The sequence below is a fragment of the Physeter macrocephalus genome, chromosome 2 (genome assembly GCF_002837175.3).
Source record: "Physeter macrocephalus isolate SW-GA chromosome 2, ASM283717v5, whole genome shotgun sequence".
NCBI lineage: Eukaryota > Metazoa > Chordata > Mammalia > Artiodactyla > Physeteridae > Physeter > Physeter macrocephalus.
In genome coordinates this window covers 128,009,425-128,027,091 of record NC_041215.1, presented here as the reverse complement: position 1 = coordinate 128,027,091, position 17,667 = coordinate 128,009,425, and the positions used below count along the sequence as shown (strand labels likewise).

The window sequence follows — 17,667 nt, the reverse complement described above, 5'->3', positions numbered from 1 at the left end:
TTTAGTTTAATTTGCCAATTTTTACTTTTGTGATTTCTTCCATTGCTTTTAGTCTATAAAGTCTCCACACATTTAAATGTTAAATATGTAGTCAGCTAACCTTAAACACTACCATTTAGTTGTGCCTGCCTTTTAGTTATGAAATACTCTGTTTTACAGAAAAGTTGCAATTGTAGTGGAAAGAAGTCCCATGTACTGTTTACCTAGAGTCTCTAAGATTAACATTTGCTTTATCATTCTCTCTCCAAAAAAAGTTTTGGAACCATTTAAATTACAGACATGAAGCTTTTACCTCTAAATGTGTATCTCCTAAAAATGAGGACATTCTTTCCTATAACCGTAACACAATTATCAAAATCAGGAAATTAACACTTTATACTATTACTATCTAATCCACAGACTAACCATTATCTTAACAGTATCCTTAACAGCAAATGGAAAAAGTTCTCCTGGTACAGTATCCATAACTGTCTTGTCTCCTTCAATCAGGAACCGCTCCTTAGTCTGTTTTTGTCTTTAATGACCTTGACATCTCTGAAGAGTACAAGTCAATTATTTTATAGTACGTTCCTTAATTTAGGTTTCCTCATAATTAAATTTATGTTATGCATTTTGGGAAGGAATACCACATAAGTGATGTTGTATCCTTCCCAGTGCATCATATCAGGAAGCACATGTCAGTCTGCCCCATTCCTGGTGATGTTAACTTTAATCACTTGGTTAAAACAATATAGGCCAGATTTCTCCACAGTAAAGTCACTATTTTTCCCCTTAAGATTAATAAGTATCTTGTCGGGAAATACTTTGAGACTAATTTTCTATATTTTTATGGCTTCCTAACTCTAAAATTTTTCTGAAATTTATTTTGGCATACCATGTCAGTGAACATTCTAACTGATTCTCCATTTACTGAATAACAAATTCCTTCCACAGCAGACTGCTGAACTTATTTTATAATAACTTCATATACATATTTAATATACATAAGGATTATAGCATATCTCAGGATCTATTCTACAGATCTAGTCTACTAGGCCCTGCACTAGCTTCAGATTACTGTGATTAATTACTTCAAGTTTACATTGCAAATTACTGCCTATAAACATAGAGACACATTTAGTATCTACTAGAGCCAATCCTATTTACTCCTTGCTTTATAAATTCTTTCCAGCTAGTTTTACTTTTTTTGAGCTTTTGGATAAACTTTAGAACCATTTTCTAAAATGGTATTAAAAAAAAAATTCCCACCAACGTTTTGGTTCCATTTGTTCTAAACTTAATTTGTGAAGTCTCTTAAAGCAAAGCATTCTCATTCCCTAAGACAGTATGAATCTGATATGCAAGCTTGCCAGGAAGGAAAAATTACCAAAGGTTTATGTTTCTCTCCCTACAGGGCAAGTTTCACATTTTTTACATTTTTCAGAATATAACAAGAATAAACACAGAGGTGAGCAAGGGAAGAGAATGGGCAAGTTGGTCTGATACTTCATTTAGAACTGAATATTAAGAAGTTTTATTTACTTGTCTTGATATGAAGTAAGAACTGTTCGTGGATTATCAATGGTTTAGGGATAGCATCAATACCAGAGCACCACCTCTAACATGAACACTACTCATCCACTGTTTAGCTTCATCTAAGGCTCAATAATAGTGATTATTTGGACTGACACTCTATTGTCTGGTTGTCCTGGTGACTGAAGGCATGCATTTGCCAGGCAGTTGACTAAGGTTGGGAATGTAGCCCTTGGCAAAGGAACAGAGAGATTAACTGGCCCAAATGCAAAACAAGTCTCTGAAGTAAACGTGATCTGTACCATATTCTACATAAATCAATCATGAGAAGAAGAAACATTTAGTTTTCTTTGAATATTTGCAAATAGACAGATGGCTCACAGGTTAATATAAAAAGAGGAAAAGGAAAATTTAGGGAAAGCTCTTCTAAGTAAAAATGAGATTTGCAGAAGTGGTAAGTTATAGTAGGTTTCCAAAACAGATTATCTAACTGTCCAAAGGGGACAACTGAACATCAACAAGAATAACTGCTACCGACTGAAATAAATCAAATAAACAATTTCACAATGATATATATATGACCAATTTATTGTATACACACACACACACCCCCCCTGATTGGTCACTGTGGGAGATGCTACAGAACTAACTCATTTTGAAAACAGTTAAATGTTGAGGACCATAAATGGCTTTGTTTATGTGCACTCTATCTACTGATATTTATGAGAAACAGTTTTAATGTACTTTTTTTTACTTTTTAGAAGCTTTATTGAGATATAATTTGTATAACATATAATTCACCTATTTAAAGTACAATTTAATGTTTTTAGTATATTCAAGAGTTGTGCCACCAGCACAGCTCAATTTTAGAACATTTTTATTATCGTCTAAAGAAATCCCATATCCATTAGCAGTCGCTCTACGTTACCCCTACTCCCACATCCTAGGCAATATTAATGTACTTTTAACAGCAATAAAACTATTGTATGTTAATGTAACTAACTTTTAATCATAAAAATAGCTATATTTTCTCAAGCAAAAATTAGTGAGAAGAGTGGCACTGCTTTACATTTTTGCAAATTTCATTAATACCTGTTTAAATAGAAGACAGCTGATTTCTGATCAACTTCTGCATTGTTATGTTATGTAGCTTCTGGAAAACTCCACTGTGTACTCATGAGACTGGGAGTAAATACCGCAAATCAAGTCTTAGAATTACTATTAAAAAATTTTTTGACCTCAGAGAACCCCTGTAAAGGTCTCAAGGATCCCCTTACAGGTTCCCAGACTAAGTTATCACCATTTTACAATCCCTACTAAGGATGTAGGCATAGAGTATTAGCCACCCCCTCTCAACACAGACAAAAACACGAAAATGTGTTTCTCCACAAAAGAACACGCCACCTAACCTATGAAACACTGAGTCTTCCCTCTTCCCTCAATTAAATGTGAATCTTAGGAAGCTACTAGATCCAACTATCAATTTATAGGGAACTGAGATGACAGAGGAACACTAACACTGCATGGATGGAATCAGCAAAATCGTGATAGTGGGACACTACTGAAAAATGACGGAGCTGAGAGAGGGAAAAAGGGAGGGGGAGAGAGAATAGGAGCAAATAACTGAAGGGGAAACTTACAGAATAAAAAAAAAACTTAAAAGACAAGCAGAGCAGGTTCCACTTCCAGTAATGTCAGTGTAGCTCAAATTAAAACCCAGCTCCCATAAATTAACAACTATAAACTCAGCACACATTATAAGAATTATCAGAAGACACTAGAAAGCAACCACAAGGTAAACAGATTCTGGAGAAGAGTCAACACCTGTAAGAAAGAAACAGCACTAAGTATCTACTCTTTTTTTAAGGATCATCATTTGAAAGCAGACATCTGCCAAGCAGAGCTGCCAAAACTCAAGGAGAAATCCACAAATCTAAAAGCTTAAAGACAGAATTCACAACCACAGAAACTGGAAAGTGAAGGGTATGCCCAAGAAGGGAGAGCTGCAAAACTTGCATAACAACTTGGCACAAATCTCTGGCTCACCCTTGATCGAGGCATGTACAGGGACAATTCAAAGCAGTTCAATTAAGGACTAAAAGAACTGAACAGAGATTTCAACTGGCTCCCACCAGGAGAGGCAGAGTTTGCTAAAGTAAAAAGTGAACAAAACAAACAAACAAAACCAATACTTTCTGGACAAACAAAACAGAACCCAGGGCTTCCCTGGTGGCGCAGCGGTTGCACGTCCGCCTGCCGATGCAGGGGAACCGGGTTCGCAACCCGGTCTGGGAGGAGCCCACGTCCCGCGGAGCGGCTGGGCCCATGAGCCATGGCCGCTGGGCCTGCGCGTCCGGAGCCTGTGCTCCGCAACGGGAGAGGCCACAACAGAGGGAGGCCCGCATACCACAAAAAAAACAGAGGGAGGCCCACATAACAAAAAAAAAAAAAAAAAAAAAAAAAAAAAACAGAACCCAGAGGCTCTACAACCTACCATTTGCCGATGCTCTAGATATAATCCAAAATCACTAGATACACAAAAAGAAACAAGAGAGTGTGATCCATAATCAAAAGAAAAGGCAATCAGTAGGTCCTTGTTGATTATCTATTTTATATATTGCAGTGTGTATATGTTAATCCCAAGCTCCTAATTTATCCTTCCCCTTCACCTTTCCCCTTTGGTAACCAGAAGTTTGCTTTCTAAGTCTGTTTCTGCTTTGTAAGTAAATTCATTTGTAACATTTTTTTAGATTCTACATATACTTGATATTATATGATAAGTCTTCTGACTTACTTCACATAGTACAATAATCTCTAGGTCCCCTATGTTTGCTGTAAATGGCATTATTTCATTCCTTTTTATGGGTGAGTAGTATTCCATTGTGTATATGTACCACATCTTTATTCATTCATCTGCGGATGGACACATGTTGTTTTCATGTCTTGGCTATTGTGAACAGTGCTTCTATGAACACAGGGATGCATCTATCTTTCTGAATTATAGTTTTGTCTAGATATATGTCAAGGAGAGGAATTGCTGGATCATAGGGCAACTCTATTTTTAGTTTTTTGAGGAACCTCCATACTGTTTTCCATAGTAGCTGCACCAATCTACCTTTCCACCAAGAGTGTAGGAGGGATCCCTTTTCTCCATACCCTTTCTAGTATTTGTTATTTGTAGAACAAAAAAAGCACATTCTTAATTATTTTCTTTATATGAGTATGAATAAAAATCAAAACAGTGGTTGCCTCAGGAAAGGGGAGGGATCGAACAGGAAGAGATGTTAGGGGAACTCTGGGGGAATGATGGTCATGTTCTATATCTTTATAGGACTTTGGGTTACCAAACTGGATACATTTATCAAAACTCTTCCAAAGGTACACTTAAGACTTTTACATTCACTGTGCATAAATTATACCTCAAAAAAGTCTTAACAAATATCGAATTCTAATTAATGATATACAAAAGATTTTAGGGGTGATATGAACTAATGTTTGCAAATTACTTTGAAATGCAAGAAAAATATAAGGTGGATGACCAAATGGAGACACATACAGATATTTGATAGTGCAAATACAGCACCGTGTTTAATGTGCCTGCATAATTCTTATTAAAGTTTTATGTATTTCTCATAATAAAATGTTGAGAGGTGGGGGGGGGGGGGCAGAAGACAGCCAAATATGGCCATTGTGCTGTGGCTTTGAGCAGCCTCGGCCGATGGTGGAGAGGTGGGGGGGGGGGGCAGAAGACAGCCAAATATGGCCATTGTGCTGTGGCTTTGAGCAGCCTCTGCCGGGGACAAGATCTTGCTATGGCCATCCGTGAGAGGGGGGTATGAGAGACAACTTAGCAGATAACCCAACCAGGCCCCCCTCAAGCAGAGCAGCTACAGCACTCACACTACCAGGAGACCTTGCTCACCTTCAGTAAGACTTATGGCACCATACTGCAGTTAGGTGGCACAAAGCAGGACAGGTTCTGGTGCCAGAAGATGACTGCTCACAGCCACCCCATCCTTGGAAAAATCCTAGCATCACAGGCCAGTAAGAGATCATCCCTGGGGAACTGGTGGAGCCCATGGTCTAGGAGAAAACTGACAAAAGATACCATCTAAATCTCTTAAGAAGTTCCTGCCGGGCATGGCCTATGGCTACTACTACCCAAAGATGATCTTGCCTGTGCACGATGGCTTGAATTTCATGAAACAGAGCCAAAAAACCTTCGATGTCATCACCAATTCCTCAAAAATCTATGGCCCCAAAGCTTGTCTTAAGTTCCTTCTTACCAGCTCATAAAGCACCCTGCATCCAGATGGCATCTTCTGTTGCCAAGATGAATGCCAGCTGTTGGTTGTTGGCTGGTCCTAGCAACCAACTAGCATTCCTGCTCTATAATAAGAACCCAACATTGATTTTCAGCAGCCTGGTAGCAGGTGATGCTGGAGCAATGGAAGACACATGTGAAAGACTACAACTCAGATATGTACCGGGGGAACTTGTACTATGAGTTTGACTGCAAAGCTTGGAATTCACCTCAACTGCTATGTTTCCCAGGGACTTGAGCTGGCAGGGCCCGCCGTTACAGGGTACCCAGCCCCAGAGTAACCACCTGGTCGGAGGCCCCCACTGTCCTGGCACAAACCTTTCTCTATCCCACAGACCAAGTGGTACAGGCCCCAGGAAGTTGCCTGGTCCCAGCCAGGCGTAGGCAGGCCAAAGTCTGACCCATCTAGCCTCCAATCCTTTGTCAGAGTTTCAAAACCCATATTAACCACTCATAACATGTGAGCCTTACTTGCATCTCTATTCAAACATATGCTTACGGGAAGAGAAAAAAGGAAATTTATGAAATAAAAGGAAACTTGAACACTGGCTATGTAATTAGATTACTATTAATTTCTATGGATATGAAAACGATATGGAGTTATATATTCTTTGAAAGTCCTTTTTTAGAGATAACATCTAGTTCCTGAATTTACAGAGGAAAATTGTATGTCTCAGATCTGCTAAACATAATAAAAAAGGGACAGGAGTTTGGTACATTATTCTGTCTACTGTGTAGATATATGAGCAGCTCCAGAATAAAAAGTTTAAAAAAGAACAAAAAGAATGAATAATTTTATTTTTAATTCGATTCAAGTAAGATATTTTTTTTTTAAAAAGATAACATACTTAATGGCAAGAAAGAAAGAAACAAAAGCTGAGAGATGAGAGGAAGCTAGAATGGCTGAAGCAAAGAGTTAGAAGGAAATAAATAATGTGACCTGGGACACAAATGCAATAAAAAGTTAAATAAATGCTCAGAGTAGTTACAAACTACCGTCCAGCTCCTTCTACAATACTCTTGAGCTTTCAGTCATCATTCAGAAAGATCCACATGCTACAATATGTACAAAACAAAGATAACATTTCCAACATTCTTTTTGCTAATTAGTATCAGTATTTCTCCGAAAGCCAACAACTAATATCAAAGAATACACTCTGAATATTTTAAAGATTACTATGTCATTACTGATTTGATTCAGCAGAATTTTTAGAAACTCTTAACACCTCGCCTTTCTTTCAAAATAGAGGCCAGACTTTAAAATATGTGCTTCTTCATAAATATGCAGAAGTTAAACAAATAGCCTCTTTAATACAGAACATGCTTCGATATTTTAGCTAGATGTTTTTAAACCTCAAATATCTCATTAGGAAGCTAGTCTCTCAAATAATTACATATTTTTAGTTAAAATTTTTTGGAATGTTACTATTATTATTGAATTAACTTTTCATACTGATTAATACCATCATATTGACTGTAATTCTGCAAATATCTCCCTAAACTAAACTAAATTCAGTTCAAAGCACACCATTTTCCTATATGATACTTTTTTTCCCCTGAGCTTAGAAGTCAATGAAAAAGTACATTTGCACTTAAAACTGACATCTTACATCTACATAATACATCAGTTTTCAAAACGTTTTCACATGTTCTACCTTCAAATCAACCTCATCAAATAGGCAGGACAGGTACTTCCCATAGTGTACAAAGGAAAATGAAGCTCAGGGAAAAGTAGTTTCCCCAAGGTAACAAGGCTTATCAATTAGTGGTGCCGAAACTAGACCATAGATTATTTTGAGTCTAGACTGGATGGAGCCTTTAGTTACTATACTAGTTCTCTCAAAAGGTGGTCTGTAGCCATCAGCAACAGAATCACATGGGGCTTCTGGCTGAAAATGCAGACAGACACTCCTCTGCCTCACCCCACACCCAGGGTCAGAATCTCTAAGGAGTAAAGCCCAGGAGTTTTTACAAATATAATAAAATAAAATAAAATAAAAATAATAAAATATAATAAAATAATAAAATTAAAATAAAATTAAAAATAAAATATACACACATTTACATACACATATATGTACACACACGCACAAACACACATTCATACATTCTCACTGCTCTAGGTATAATGAAGAAGTATATAAATTATGCCATGGAAATGTCTATAATGTTTTGAGGGTAATAAGACCAATACAGAAGAAACTATGAGAGCAATAAAAAAAAATCTGTGTAAAATCTTAGAGTCAATGCTATATTAAAAAAAAAAAAAAGCTTAAAGTATGGGGGCGGGGGGTGTTAGGCCCTGTGGGCTAAAATACTCCTGAAATGGGCTTCTCTGGTGGCGCAGAGGTTGAGCATCCGCCTGCCGATGCAGGGGACAGGGGTTCGTGACCCGGTCTGGGAACATGCCACGGAGCGGCTGGGCCCGTGAGCCACGGCCGCTGAGCCTACGCGTCCGGAGCCTGTGCTCCGCAACGGGAGAAGCCACAACAGTGAGGCCTGCGTACCGCAAAAAAACAAAAAACAAACAAAATACTCCTGAAAGACTTGATGGAAGGGTAAAAACTTTGATAGGTCTTGAAAAAAAGATTCAGGATAAATGATTCAGCTTGAGCAAAATGGCAAGGAAAGTGGGATACAGACAGCATATATAGAAAACAAACCAGAAACCATTGGCGTTCAAACATTTCTATTGGTAATGAAGCAAGAAAAAGATTAACTAGGAAAAGAAGCAAGGTTATAAAAGAATTTATATTGAGAACTGAAAACTCTGGAATTCCATAGACCAGGAGTCTAAAATCAACTACCTGCAGATCAAATTTGGGTCACTGACCTATTTTTGTACTGCCCCTGATCATTTGGTTTATGCATATTTAAAGGGTAACTTTTTTGTGTGTGTGTGTGGTACGCGGGCCTCACACTTGTGGCCTCTCCCGTTGCGGAGCACAAGCTCCAGACGCGCAGGCTCAGCGGCCATGGCTCACGGGCCCAGCCGCTCCGCGGCATGTGGGATCCTCCCAAACCGGGGCGCGAACCCGGTTCCCCTGCATCGGCAGGCGGACGCGCAACCACTGCGCCACCAGGGAAGCCCATAAAGGGTAACTTTTTAAAAGATTTTTTCTAACAAGAATATACAACAGAGACTGTATGTAGGTGGCCTTCAATATTTACCATCTGGCCATTTACAGACAGTTTTGCCAACCTCTGTACAGACAGCAAGGTAATTGTAGACCCTGGAGTAATGAGTATGTAACTTAACTCTGCCACTCAATGACATTTAATATGCTGTTACTAAAATAACTGCCAAATTTTACTAATATTATTTAAGCTCAGCATATAATTAAAATGCTCCAAGAGTTTAAATACATAACCTAAAATTAATGTAAATGATGCTACTGTATTCTAAGAAAACTGAAAAATTCCCCTAATGAAACCACTGAGCAAAAAGTCAAAAAAAAATTGATAATCCTTCTATACCTTCTACTATCTTAGATTCTGATTCAACAAACATCTGAATATCTATATTATTCTATAAGAAATATGTTGGGAACTTTCACAGGTTGCTTGAGCTCAAATTATTCTAGCCTTTCTATATTAAGAGACTGTTATTATTTTACACTTGTAGAAATTGAGGCTCAGAGGCATCTTGTCCGTCGTTCTCAACCTTCCAAGTCCAAATCCAATCCTTTCTGCACAAGACCACTGCACTTCAAGTACTCTTTTAATAGGCCCAGCCCAAATTTTACCAATTTCCCTACAGAGCTGCAGTTTGGGTTAGATTGTTTAGTTTCTAATCAAACTTAAAAGAAATGAATACAACACTTTGAAACTACCTGACAGTTCCATGCCCTGATTCAGGATTAATTCAAAAGCTCATTGTCTTTACTATGATAATGGCCTACGGGCTCTTTCTGATATTGGCCTTCTACTTTACAGAGTCCACTGTTCTGTACTGAGAATGACCATCACTTATTATAAGTTTATAAGACAGGATGATTTAGGAAATAACCACTAGTGTCCTGTTTAATAGCATAATAGATTGAGTATAACATATCATGAAATGATACCTGAATATTCCAACAAAACTGTCACAGCATGTGAACTTGGAATTTTAAATTTTTTAGATATCAAAATATTTTCTTTGTGGCAATGCTTGTTTCTGATTATAAAATAGCTCCAATCTTCCCAAAGATGCAATTTAACTACACAAAAGGCCTAAAGAGCTGTCTCATAAAATAAAGCCTATTTAAGCCGTAAGTATAACTTCTTGAAAAAAACTGTCTGCATAATCTCAAGCATTTACAACTCTAAACTGAAGCCCTTTCTCACTCTTATACCAAAATGGAACTGAAAAAAATGATTTTTACTGTCTCTCTCCCCTACTAGACTGTAAGCTTGACTGAGGGCACGAATCATGGACCGTATCCCTAGCACCCAAGGACAATCCCTGGCACACGGTAGATGATTAATAAATCTCTGCTTCAAGAATGAAGAATGAATCACTCATGAATGTTAACCAGGGAAAAGCACACCTTACCTTATGGGTCTACTGTTTAAGAAGGATTTTTTTAAAGTTTTAGCTTCTGGGTTGGGGGGTTACTTTTTTTAATCTAGCATAAAGATGATCAAATACTGTCAATCAATGCACGATTTTATTTCTACATGTAGATTTTATGCCTGTGGAACATCAGCAGTAACCCTTTTACTCTGTCCTAAAACATAATTAGGAAGATTTATTACTAGAAAAGAAAAACTGTATGGTTCAAAATAAAATTACTTCTACATTTTCCTTTTACTGAATTATCTATAGCACTGTTAGCCAGCCTTCCTTCCATTAAGTTTGATAATCAGAAGTTAACCCAATAGAGAAATTCCTTCAACTAGAGGACCATGGTTGACCCACAACATCATAAAAGAGGACATATGGAGCAAACCACTAAAGATTTTTTTTAAGTAACATCATGATACAAAAGAAAGCATTACAAAATACACATGTGGAAATTTTTTGTGAAATATTTGACTTTTGGAAAAAATGTCAACACCAATAAACACGAAGTGCTTTGCTATAAAATATTTTACTAACATCTGGCAAGTATGTTCTATAACCTGATAATGTAACATTTCTCCTCCAATGAACACACTGCAGGAGTCTAAGAATTCTAAAGTAATATTCAAGTAAGTTGTAAACTTTATCTATAGATACTAATGATATGTTATAAACATCAAGGGTGTCCGTGATACATATTTATAAATACTAATAACATCATCTGCTTACCACAGCTACCAACTCAGACCAATTCAGATGTACTTTATTAATGACTCAAATGCCGTGAGAAGTGCTGCCATCAGTTTTGTGACTTGCCAAAAACAGTGAACAATTCTTAGTGAAGTTCTCAATGAAAAGTGAAATCTTTCCCAGATATACAAAAGTGTCAAGTCACTGCATCGACGGTCTCAATTAATGGCTTCCTGTATCCAAGCCCTCTGCCCTGTAATTTGGTAGTCCCCTCCCACACTTGATTCTGGACTTGGCAGCATGATTTCTGGCAATAAGTTGTTCATGACTATTAATGAAAGCATATAAAACAGATTTAAGTTATACATGCAGACCGACTGTAAAAAGGTTTTTCCCGCTTATAAAGGTCTGGAGGAACATCCAAATCATGTGGAATATAGGTTAACTCTATTCAACACTGAATCATCCAGCCACCATGGTGCTTGCCTGCTTAAGCCAGCAACATTCCCTAATCGTGACAACCAAACATGCCCCTCAGAACGTTAAAACTTCCTCACAGGGGTAGAAGATCCAAGACTTCTGCCAGTTAATATACTTTTTGATCTTTTAACTTCAGGCATGAACCCATTCGTGCACAAGACGTATGACAGTACCTTCTTTTTAATCCAAAATTTATATGATTGAGTATGCCCTTTCCAGACTACTGAGAGATAACACACAGTGCAAATATGGCAACATAATTTGAAACAAAAAATAAAGATCTGTATTTTTTCTCTATGCATGTTATAACTTAAGATTTAAATGTTTAAATAAGATAAACTGATAATAAAGCACTTGCACTTCAAGTCTATAGTTTTTTATTAAGTTGTACCAATCATCCTGCATTTCATGATATCAATCCTCACCTTTTATACATCTCTTGAAATTTTAGGAACACAGATATTGCTAATATTGTAAAGAATCAAATATACCTAGTCCAATATTTTGGTTCTAAGGTGTCCTTAGGGACACAAGAAAGCATGTTTTTCTCCCTTAACAAGTAATTAAATGGTTGGTACACTTTCTAGCTGTAAGAACCATTGCAAATTTCTTTTTCTTTGTGCACTGTGTTTGCTCTGCCTGCAATATCTTTTCCTGCCAGCCTAAGTCCTAGTCACCCTCAAAAGCCAGCAAATATTCAGCCCCCTCTGTGAGATATTCCCAATCCTCTCCTTTTCACCAACAGACTGAGTCCCTCCTTCCACATTACTTCTGAAACTTCTTATTCTTTATCATTAATTATCTAACACACTGTTGTAATTATCTGTTACATACCTGTCTCCCTAACTAGACCATGAGCTCTATGCCAGCTAAGCCTATGTGACATTTCTATAACTGTATCCAAGTACCTAGTACAGTGACTGCCATGGTGAGGGCTTTAAATAGCTTATTAATTTGCATGACTCTTTTTAGGATTTAAGATTCATAAATCCATTCCAGTCATCTAATTGTATTTTGTTTCTACTATTTGATATAACAAGTTACCTAAAATTTCTTTTCATATATTCTAAATTTATTTTGATATTAGTCTTAATAACTGTTCCTTCACAAACCCTGTCATATGCAACAGCATGGCTGAACCTTGAGAACATTATGCCAAGTGAAATAAGCCAGTGACAGAAGAACAGTACTACGTGACTCCACTTAAATGAGGCATCTAAAACAGTCAAACTCACAGAAGCAGAAAATAGAATGGTGGTTGCTAGTCAATGGGTATAAAGTTCAGTTATGCAAGATGAGTAAGTTCTAAAGATCCATTTACAACACTTTGCCTATAGTTAACAGTACTACATTTTACACTTAAAATTTTTTTAAGAGAGTACATCTCATGTCAAGTGTACTTACCACAATTTCAGGAAAAAAAAGGTTCTTCAATCGTAGTATTTTGGAACCAGTCTCCACCTAATCTTATCTACTGACAGGTTTGAATGTTTTTTACTTCTCCAATGCATTGTTTGTTACCTTTCCAGTTCTACTACCCTGACTTTATCTACTGTCAGTTGATTTTTAATCTAAGAACAGATAATATTTTTTCATTTCTGACTCCATTCTGATGTCCAAAATTTTGTATAGAAGGCCAAAATTCTAAGAAAGTAATTTAAAATATGCACTGCTAGGCTAATCCCAAACTTTATACAAATAGTTCAAATTGTCTTTTAATCCAAAAATACATTTCTACACTTACTGTCATTACACACCTTCTGCCCTTTCATCTTGCTTTAGATTTTCCTGTACTGTACCTACAATCAGTCTGGAACTTGATTACTCAAGATAATTTTTTATCGGCAAAATCTGGAAACTTTAAAGTGTGTGCTCAATTCTCCAAATCACGTACTTAAAAATATTTCATAATCTTAAATTTACACTTCTTTACTACTTTAGAACCATATACACACATGAATCACAAGTAGACAAGCAAGTTTAAGATGCTACTATCAAAGTGTTAGGGAAAAAAAGAGGCAGAGTACAAAACGCTTGCATATATCTTCTGAGGGTGAAAAAGAAGATTGAAATAAATAAAATCTTAAGACTTAAATTCTTTTCTGTGTCGTATCAAAAACATGCAAAAAAAAAAAAACCCCAAAAACATGCAACCACTGTAGTACAACTAAAGTAATATTTCCTTTCTAGGAAGTGATTAAAGTGTCTACTAAATAATAATGGCTATTACTGATCAATTGGGTTGACTGGCTCATCCTTGCCCCAAGATTATAAAACATGCTTGCTTTTGCAGTTAATTTTATAGTTTTTTTTTTAAAAAATAGTAGACCACCACTTTTACTAATAGAAAAACATGGAACTAAAACAAGAAAGCAAAAAACAGAATGGAATTCCTGAAAGCCCATTAAAGCGGAGTAGAAAGAAAAGGCTCCCCTGCAAATCTTTACTGAGTTCCTCATGACACTAGGCTGCCCCCTCAGAACTACTAACCTCCTCCCTACTGAGCACCTGCTCAATATTAAACATCACACATACATCTAAATTTAAAAACGTAAAAAGGAAAGAGGGGTCCTCAAGTGAAAGCTGATCACACAACAGCCTAACAAAAGTTTACTACAATACCATAATGTTAATTCCCTTTCTCCTTCTCTTATTTTGTCTTTTAAAGCAAAAACTAACAGTTACTCCAATACTAGATGTCCTCCAAAAATGCCTTTTACATTCAATACTGACGAAGTTTACACACAGGTTTCATCTCAGGTTTAAGGTAAAGTATTTATGTAGTAGACATTAATTCTAAACACATTATTAAATGAGTACTTTCTACAACATCTAAATATAGAGTACAAAAATAACTTTTTAGACAGTGAAAATTCACCATTCTAAACAACTTATTAAATCTTATTAAAATGACTACCAACAAAAAAGTTGAAAATTGTAAAAAACACTTACTTCATTTCCATGTTTTTGAAGGAATTCAATTTCCTGTTGTGTGAATGTTGTCATGGAGATGGATTTCACCCTGTGTGGTGGATTTAATCCTCGCCTGAAAGATAAAATATTTTACAGATTTACTATTACAAACTATAGTATTTTAAAAATTATGTATCAGATAATTCAAAACATTTTTAATTAGCACATTTAAACTTGGAACAGTGTTTTCATTCCATAAACCACAAATATTTAAAAATTATCTTAAACTATTAATCCCCACAATAGATATGTCAATGTAAATTTAGTCAGACCCACACTAAATAATATATTTAAAGATAAATTCAAGTAACCACCTAGTTAGAAGCAAACAGTACCTGTAACACATGAGCTTCTTGGAAACACAAACATTGCTTTAGTGTATGTCTGATGGAAGGAGAATAATATATATATGATGGGCTCGATGGTAAAGAATTCAAAGTTATTATTTAAATATTTTCATATTTCCTAAGAAAGTGACAATGATATGTCAGGTTTGGACGTTATCTGTTTCACATTTCGAAGTGGAGAAACGTTAAGTTAGGTTTTGTTGTTTTGCTTTAAGTTTTAAACTAATAAATTACTTTCCTTCCAGCTCTTGGTAAGTCATAAAATACAGAAATGAAGATTGCACAGTAGGAGAAACTGAACACAGCAATTTCATCCTAGTAAAACTTCCAAACTTAACTATGAAGAAACAACTACCATATGAATTACTTTCAAGTACCTTTACAACTAGCAATCACAAATTAAGGCTTTAACGATAGCATCTAAATTTCCAAAAGTGAAAATTTAGCAAAGTCATTATTATTCCTTTAAAGCAGGACATTTTGTTTTCCAATTCATCTGTATTATGAGAATAAAACTAAATTCATCATATTCACAGCTTATTCATTTATGATATTTATCCTAACAAGTCCCATCTTGTTCCCAAACAATTTAAAAAGGAATTAACTTATTATTGTTCTCTCAAATTCCTCTGCTCCCTCCCTCACATTTAGCATCTTTGTCTCTCCTTATTCCCTAATACTGCCTCCTTGTTCCAGCCAACCCTCTACCCTTCCATCTCCCTTATAGTATCCTTTCAATTAAAAAAGCAAAGGAATAACTTTCTAACAAGGAAATGTCAAACACTGCTACAAGGGTGTGTTTGAATAAGAAAGTTTGGAGCAATGAATTATATCCCTGTACTTCTCAAATCATCAAATGAGGGAACCCCCTGACTCTTAAAGTTACATACAGATGTAATCTCATGAAAGCACTGCACTGTATAGCTTACTCTCTCATACATCTCAAGGCCCTACCATACCACAATGTCCATTTTTGCATAAAGAAGGTATTCATATTACTTAAATAAGTGAACAAAATTTCTCACTTATGAAACAAACAAAACCATAACATACTCATAACCAAAATATGACAGGACATTTTCCCACTTAAGAAGACCTATTACAGAGCTTCTTTAAATGCGCTCTCTCAATGCACTTAAAATAAGATTCAATTTACAAAACTGGTAGACACAATTTTGCAAGGCCACATTACTTACATAAATTGAGTAACTCCAAGGAAATTTTACATTTGTTTATATTGGTTTCTCTAATTACTCTTTTATATTCCATTAATTCTGGCAGATTAACTGTATTTTCAGTGCAAAAATTTTTCCTTTGTTAGCTTCCAAAAGCTTTGTATGTGGATATAACATGACTATAAAATAGTTTGGTAAAAAAATAGAAGGCTGACTCTATCAATTTCTTAAGAAGAATGCAGACTGATGAGGCTGTAGTAAAAAATGTAGTCTCATACACTGATGACAGTAGGATAAACTCACCAACCTGTGAATAATCTTATTCATGCATTTTGACCCAGTAATAACCTTTTACGAATCTATTCTAAAGAAGGAATCTGAAACTTAACTACGTACAAGATGTTCATCAAACATCACTCATACTAAAAAAAATAATAATAACATAAACACTTCATTGTCAAAGGGGAAGTGGCTAAGTAACAATAAAACTGTACAACTATGCATATTTATGCTTGGTTTTTTTTAAGATGAAAATTATATAGTATTCTCAAAGCTATATTAAAAATGTCTGCAAAGAAAACAGACAAACTAAATACCCCAAAATGTTAACAGTCTTTGCTTAGATTATGGAACCGAATGATTTTTTTTTCTATTTATAATTTTCTATTCTCTCCAAGTTTTCCACAATGAAAACTTGTTACTTATTCTGTAACAGAAAAAAAAAATTGCAAGAAATAATAAACAATTCAATTAACTAGTAGTAGTCAAAAAATTTGGACTGTGCTGAAGAATTACAGAAAGAAAAGGAAAGAACAGTTCTTAAGGCTTTCTTTCAGTTTTTCTAAAAAACCTGGAAAACTTTCCTCCCAAATATAGCCACCAGCATCAACAATTTATCTTTACCTCATTTCTCTAAATCAGGCACTACCGACACATTGGGCCAGAGAATTCTTTACCATGAGGGGGCTGTCCTGTGCACTGTAGGAGGTAGGGCAGCATCCCTGGCCTCTACCCACTAAATGCCAGAAGCATGCCCAACCCAGTAGGAATAATGAAAAATGTTTCAAGATACTGATAAATGTCCCTCAGGGGTGTGGGGTGGGACAGCAGAGTCCTTCTACTTGAGAACCACTGCTCTAAATATACCAAATATGTTAACTACCAAGTGAAGAAAGAAGCAGAATTCCTTCGGAACACTACTGAGATATAAATTCTACCTAGGTTCAATCTTCTACAGAACATTTTACACATTTACCTCATATACAACAAAAAACTTAAATTTTCCCATAAATTTACTATTTCCAGAATAACAGAAAATAGAAACCCTTAGAAGAGATTAAGGAAAGTATCCACAAAAAGTAACCATATGATGTCAAGCACACTTATACAAATTGATAGGCAAAATATAATTTAGTAAGACAGAAGGAAATTAATATTTTTAAAGTAACCTAGACTGGCACTTTGCGTATCTAATCTCATTAATTTCTACTTACAATAGTATAGCAGACTAGATATTTTGAAAGGTTCCTCTGCTAAAATGATACCCCATAAATTATTTAAAGAAAGAAAAAAACCCTAATTGTTAACATTTCTAGAAAGTAAGGGGGCTCTCAAAGAATT

General features: G+C 35.8%; 1 protein-coding gene across 8 annotated transcripts in view; it reads right to left on the bottom strand.

Annotated features, from left to right (window-relative positions):
• The window catches only part of AGFG1 (ArfGAP with FG repeats 1), a 68,934-nt gene that overhangs the window by 36,641 nt on the left and 14,626 nt on the right, over positions 1 to 17,667 (bottom strand). For all 8 annotated transcript variants that reach the window (XM_024124668.2, XM_028482330.2, XM_028482332.2 and 5 more), the window contains exon 2: positions 14,505 to 14,598. In XM_024124668.2, coding sequence (XP_023980436.1) covers positions 14,505 to 14,598 — 94 coding nt within the window. The remainder of the gene's footprint in view (positions 1 to 14,504; positions 14,599 to 17,667) is intronic.